The sequence below is a fragment of the Gordionus sp. m RMFG-2023 genome, chromosome 3, assembly GCF_954871325.1.
Source record: "Gordionus sp. m RMFG-2023 chromosome 3, tfGorSpeb1-WG-v2, whole genome shotgun sequence".
Lineage (NCBI taxonomy): Eukaryota > Metazoa > Nematomorpha > Gordioida > Chordodea > Parachordodidae > Gordionus > Gordionus sp. m RMFG-2023.
The window spans coordinates 3,097,573-3,104,645 of NC_088777.1; the positions used below are offsets into that span (position 1 = coordinate 3,097,573).

Sequence of the window (7,073 nt, forward strand, 5' to 3'; positions counted from 1 at the left end):
AACAGTGCCCTAAAATTGCTGTCCAATAGCAGAAGCACTTAATTACCGCAGTATATTCCCCACAATGTTCCCATGTAGATTAGATCCCAAAGTGATTCACGTAGACACCTCGTATATTTAATATAACCCAGTTTTCCCGCCTTTTTTTAAAAATAATTTTGTATAGGCACCTCCTCATCCCAACTTTAACGGATTCATCTGCCAATTTTTGATGTGCCGAAACTTTTCTATTAGAACTAATTCCTTTTTTGTAAAAAAAAAACATGAATACGAAAATTTACAGAATTTTATTTCGATAAAACGATTATAGGATTAATTTGTCGAATGAACGAATATTCAAGGGGAAATCGCCGGATATTTGAGTTTATTTTATTCGAATCGAACAATTCGTATTCATACAACGAATAATTTATCGGTTATTAAATTTTTTAAAAACTTTCAAAAATGTTAAATGTTTAGTTAGATTACGATTTGCCGAAACGAGTCTGGAATAGTTGAAAGTTTTTCTTTCACAATTTTATCCTTTTATATTACAACTTGAAAATCGAAATATGCCTTTTACACTAGAACCATGCTTTCCTAACTTTTCTTTATAATTTCTCAACTAGTGTTGTTAAATGGCCTCGATTTTACATTAGACTCTAAATTTTCGTTAATAGATCTCCAAACCTTTCTCCCATTTTTGAGCATAATCTCCAGACTCGCTAAATTATTTTTTTGGGCTAAGATATTTGGGTAAGCTGTTTAACAACACTATTCCTCACATGTTCTCGATTAGGAATTGTTGTGAACCATTCTAATACCGTTTGTATTTGTTCTCCAAAGTATAACCTTTGTTTTTTTTTATCATAGGCCAGCAATGGAGGCCCATCATCTCAGCATCATATAAACTTAAATAAGAATTTAATGAGATCTACCTTTACGGTCCCCTATGATGGAGCTACATACACGCTAATATTTTTAAACTTCTGTTAGACATTTAATTATGATTCATACAAATTCTTTCGTGCCTTAGAAACGGATAGTTATAAAAATATCCTTACAAACTACCACTAGCTCTTTTTCTCAAACACCCCTACCTACTTTTGAATTAATACTTCAATACAGAGGTTTACTCTGCAAAAGAAACCCTTTATGATTGATCATATTCATTTTCCGAACCCAAATTTGGGCATGTGTTCGCCAGACCGATCAACTATGCATCGCAAAAAAAAAATCGTTCATACTAGGAAAAAGATTAAATTGACTAAATAATCTTTATTATTATGATTGTCTACATTTAAATTATATCATATTTTAAATTTTTAAAAAATATCTTAATAAAAGAAATATCGCTATCCAAAAAAGTACAGAAAATAATGATAAAATTTTACATTGAAATAAATGCAAATGAAATAAAAAAATTTGCACAACAATGAAGAAAATAGTAATACAAATAATTGACTAATTTAGAAGGGTTCTTTAGTTCTTTTCTGAAGCTAGCATGGTTTTGACTATGATGGAGTAGTAATCCTTTGCGGCATTTGTCCCGAAGATAAAATCCCAATGATTCGAATTTTCGAATTTATAATTACCCAACAAGTTTTTAATTTTGGGAATCAACTTGTTCACGTCTTCAGGGTCGGCTAACCAATCTTTAACTCCCCAAAATATCATTGTAGGAACCATCATTTGACTTATATCGTACGATGGTGGTTCAGGCTGTGTTTTTTTTTGATAAAAAAAGAGATTTTTCATTCACACATTGCGATAATAATATTAGATCATTATTATAACTTAATATAAATAATAATGTATTTTAATAAAATTAATAATTTTTGAAACTTTTTTTTAATTCTGGGGTATAAAGGGGTGAGGCCAAGTAAATTCAAATACTTTATTACTTAATTTTTTTCAAAAATATAAAATGTAAACCTCAAAATAGTAAATTTTTCTAGATAGGTTTCTACGCAAAAAAAAAAATATTTAGCCTAGAGGACTATTATTGTTCATTGTCATCTCAATTTCGAGGTTCAACCCGAAAGATAACTTCCGCTTTTTCAAGGTTTAGCTGATTTATTTTTGTCTCTAGCCTTGAAGATGGTGCACATATATTTCGGAGACCTCCTGACCCCGGTCCACCGATCCCGCCGCATTTATAATTTTTTCTTTAAATATACCCGGGTCGGATATTAAAAAAATCCTGACCGGCAATATAAAACCCGGGGGGGGGCGGGTTGAAAAGATTTTCTTTATAAGATAAATCAGAGACCTGCAGGAGTACACGGCCCGGCCCGGATTTTTTTTTTTAAAAAATATGTTACATTTATTTTAAAATTTTTATAGCTGATGATAGCGATAAAATACGGCGCTACCCGTGCGGGTCGGTCCTGCAGGACCGAGAAAAATCCGGGTCGGGGCAAACGGGACCACTCGCAGATAGGTCGTTAGATTTCTGATATATTTTTGAACAATTTTTTCTTCCATTTTCATAATATATATATATTTTTTTTTTTAAAAAAAAAAATAGGAGGAGAGATCGCATTATTTTAACGTAAATTTACCTTTCCGTACTCTTTCAGGTTTTTAAAAAAACCGTAATCGTACATACTAAAATCGCCCTTTAAAATACCCTGGCAAAGATGAGCAATGTTTCTAACCGACGTTCCTGCGGGGTAATGTCCGTAGATGACTGGCACTTTACTCTACATTTTGAAAAATAAATTATCGTTCATTCCTTAATAATCACGTAATTTATTTATAAAAAAATGAAGGAGGGGGCGGGCGGGGAAGCCATTTTCCCTCCATATATCGGTAAAAAGGTAGGCTCCTAAAGAGGACATGGTAGGGGGGGGGGGTAAATATAAGCTAGCTGCCTCTAAAAAAACATATTCACTCCATGACGACGCTGTAGATTATTACCCTTTACGCGTAAAAAATTGCATAGTTTATACATATCAGTTATTATAAATTCTCCTTTAAATGGTTTCTCCTTGTAAGTATCTTTCTTATGTAGCGAGCTATTATATCTATTTAGCATTTCTAAAAATTATATCAGAAATTAGATATGATTTTTAGAAAATTTAAAGAATTATCCTGCCTTTTCAAGTTGTAAATCTGATTTAATTTTCTAACTTTCGGAATTTATAGGACAAGCTTATATAGCTCACTCATAATGGGATATTTTTTTTTGTTTACTGAGAATTCAGATTTAATACTTGAATGACCCCCCTTTCTATTTTATACTTAAAAACTAATAGGCAAATATTTTGCAAGTTGTATAACATCTTCAAAGAAACGTACATATATGCTATTATAAATAGTGATATGATTATATTAGTGAATATTTCGAAATTTGAAAGAATTGGTATATGAAATTTTTTATCTCAAATACTTAAATGAGACCTATAAATTTAAGTTAAAAAAATATTATAGTTTTTTGTTTAAACTTTATTAAAATTTCCCGTCTCTGGACCTCCAATTAAATATAGCATATTGGCGCAGAGCTCTATAGTATGGGGACAGACAGACGCGGCCATCCATTCTAATAAAGCGTTTCTAGGCATATATTCTCTGCTACCTTGAATAACGATATATATTATATAATTTTTTATTGAAGTCTTCCTGCATCATTAATTATTATGAAATTAGTCGGTTCTTATCTTATTCTAATAAAATGTAGAAGAGTTTTGGTATCCAGGTATCCAATAAAAATTTAGAATGGATTTTCTTTGATTTTTTTTGAGTTGGGGGGGGGGGGGGTGTGAGAATCTTTGTATCGATTTAAATCAGAATTTTCTTTTATATGAATGATTTAATTACGAAATTTTAACAAGTAATAAGATATATATATATATATGATACGATGTATTATTTATTCAAAATATACCGAACATGTTGTTTATGAGTTCTAAGGCACGTGACATAAACGCTATCATTCTCATGGGAGATTTGATATCTTTCAAGTAGGCTACGGGCGCCAGCGCGAAAAACATTTTGACCTTCCAAGAAATCTTAGGATTCTGGGAGAAATGTGCGAATGCCACCATGGCTCCCTGGGAATGCCCTACGTAGTACAAGTATTCTCGGCTCGTTTTTTTGAGGATGAAATTGATGAACGCCGGGATATCGTATCTAGCCATTTCATCGAAGCTTCGAGATATGTTATTAGCGGGCAAAATAATTTTTTAAAAAAAATGGCAAGCGTGTACAATAGGTGTGGGAAGAAAATTATTTCTGAAAAACATGGGGCAAATGTGAGCCTACCATGGTTGGAATCGCAAATTATAAATACTTAATTCATATCTCCCAATTTCTTTTATAAATTTTAATCTAAAAAAATTTGGGAAAAAATAAATAATGCTAATATACCTCCAATCCCAAAATTCGTTGTCATCTGACGTAAACGTTTTATGTCTCCTGGAATACGTGTTACCCCTTATGTCGCCCAACCAAACATCGAAACCATTTTCGGCCAAAATATACGCTTTGGGATTGAGTAGAAATAAAATAGTAAAAAGTCGTTATTAAATTTTGGTTCAGTTTTAAAAGCGTAGTTAAGTTTTACGGTTCAAACCCCTCTAACCTGACCCCTGGACATGCACGTAAATACGAAAGTATAATCAAAAGTAATGATTCATTACATAACTATATGAAGTTCATTCAATTATCCCTATTCCCTAACCTAAACTCTGGTTTTCTAAATTGATCAGGAAGTCGCAAGCCGTGCACTGCAAACCGTGCTGCAAGTAAACGGAGGCTATCGCGGCTGTTGAATTGTTCTTTGTTCTGCCGAACGGAATTCTATGTAATTGCAGGATAAATCCATCTTCCGTTTCAACTTCATAATTTTCGTAAGTATAACCTCTGGCTCTTATCATCTCTCCCTACGACAAGCAATTTTTTTTTAAATTTATTAAGAAAAATTAAATTTACTGGAGACATAGTTATCTCTGGGTCTGTTGAAATCCCACCAAAAAATTTTCCTAAATTTGCACCATTGTAGTAACTGTATGGATCCGTTTCCTGACTTTCTAGATAAGCATTCTGCGCAATTTTTATCCCATTTAAAAGATGAATCAACAACAAAATTTGTATAATCATTGGGTTGTATTATTGTTGCAATCAGTCTTATTTTGTCTCTAGTGTTTTCTATAAGTAAATCAGACTTATAATTCAACTTTAAAGAAAATAAAAATTATTTTTCCCCGAAAAAAATGAAATTTAATATAATCATATCACCATTCCTATTATTTAATTTAAAGTTGTTTAAAAAAAATAAAGTTTAACACAATTTTAATTAAAATTTAAAAGTTCATTCTTTTATATTTATATAATAAAATGTAAAAGTTGTTTATAAATATCTTCATAATTTATAATTTTTTTTTAGATTAACATTAAATGAAATCTCACTAAATTTATTTTGTAATATATTTCTTGAATAAATTAATCTTAACAATGGGTTAAGCAATTTTAAAACATTGTTCTTTCTATCCTATTTTTCATGATTATTATGTATTTTTATTTAAACATTCCTTTACGTTTCCCATATGCGTGAATACAACTTTATCATCTATTTGTTTTAATAAGTTACTCACAGAGAGGATTCCAACTAAATTTTATAAAGATATCTGTGCTCCCTAACTGCAATCCACGTTTCCTAGTCTCATTATTAGCCTGGAAAATGAAAACAAATTTTTTTAATACCGTATTAATTTTATAAGTTCATTATAGCTAATGCATTACAACAAAGGCATCATGTTCCATTTATGATTACGAAATTCAATTAAATAAGTTGAAAATAATTTTTTTAATAATCTGGTCAAAAATAAAAGGGTCAATTTTTATGTCTTTTATAAACCTACCACTATTCTATTAAATTCAATTCGATTTTACTATTTAATATTATTTGTATTTTCTGAAATTATTTAGATATTCAAAAATTAAACATTTTTTCATAAATATTAGAAATTATTTTGCTAATATTCAAATTCTCCATGAATATATATATATATAGGAGAAATCAGGGCATATTGATACACTTTAGGAACATCAGTCCACTCCTAGAGGTACCCTGGGTTAAATGACAGGTATTTATTTATTCCTTTCTTTTCTTTAATTCTTTCTTTCTTCCTTTACCTTCCTTCCTTCCTTCCTTCCTTCCTTCCTTCCTTCCTTCCTTCCTTCCTTCCTTCCTTCCTTCCTTCCTTCCTTCCTTCCTTCCTTCCTTCCTTCGGTATAAATAAATAAAAAGGCGGCATATTTTGGAATAAACAAATACCCCCCCCCTGCCCATTCGTGATAGAAGTGTTGCAATCATAATTAGATAGTGAGTTGGCTATAACTTATAAGTTGTTACGGGCACCAGAGTTTTTGGGTATCACTAGGAATAAAGTCAACTAAAAGGGTTTTTATCTCTAGAATGATCATTACAAGCAAAAATATTATAGTTTAGTGGACAGATTCTACAGATAGAAAATCAGGGCCGTAGCCACGGAGCAGGCCCTATAGGGAGAGCACCCTAAATTTTTTGGCCCTCAAACCTGATCCCTCGAAAAAAAATTCTTTCCCTCAATAAATGATCACCACAAGCTTATCCGACCTCAAAATTTGAAAAATTATTAGTTATTAAATTTTAATCCACCAAATAACATTTGGTTCTAAATGAATTATACAAAATTTAATAAAAATATCTATTCACTCATTAGTTGTCCAAAATTTAGACAAAAAAGGGATAAAGCAATTGTGAAAAATGCGTTAGCTGCGAAGAAGGAACTGCTAAAATATGAACCCTCAAAAACTCACTTAAATACAATACCATTATGGCATGATAAAAAATCTTAATATAAATAAGGATAACGGAGATAGCAATTTGGTAAAGCCAACAAATTAACCATTAATCGTTATTCAATATTTGATTAGATGCTATAGCATACAAAAGATACCATTTCTTGGGCCTACAACCAAATTTATATCATGTGCTTAATTTTTTTTTTCTATCTAAGATTAAAATATTAGGCGAATCTGGTAAGAGGAAATTCCATAATATCATCATTTTCCAGGGAAATTACTTTGTCGATATGATATGTACTAAA

General features: G+C 31.0%; 1 protein-coding gene across 1 annotated transcript; it reads right to left on the reverse strand.

Annotated features, from left to right (window-relative positions):
• Window positions 1-1,337: 1,337 nt before the first annotated feature.
• On the reverse strand, window positions 1,338-5,125 carry LOC135926038 (gastric triacylglycerol lipase-like). The gene is made up of 7 exons (XM_065461691.1): window positions 4,915-5,125; window positions 4,664-4,865; window positions 4,351-4,465; window positions 3,869-4,131; window positions 3,429-3,559; window positions 2,544-2,684; window positions 1,338-1,701 (listed from the first exon to the last, which is right to left on the reverse strand). Exons 1-7 carry the CDS (start codon window positions 5,080-5,082, stop codon window positions 1,462-1,464), a joined length of 1,260 nt encoding a protein of 419 aa, XP_065317763.1. The 5' UTR covers window positions 5,083-5,125; the 3' UTR covers window positions 1,338-1,461.
• Window positions 5,126-7,073: the final 1,948 nt, after the last annotated feature.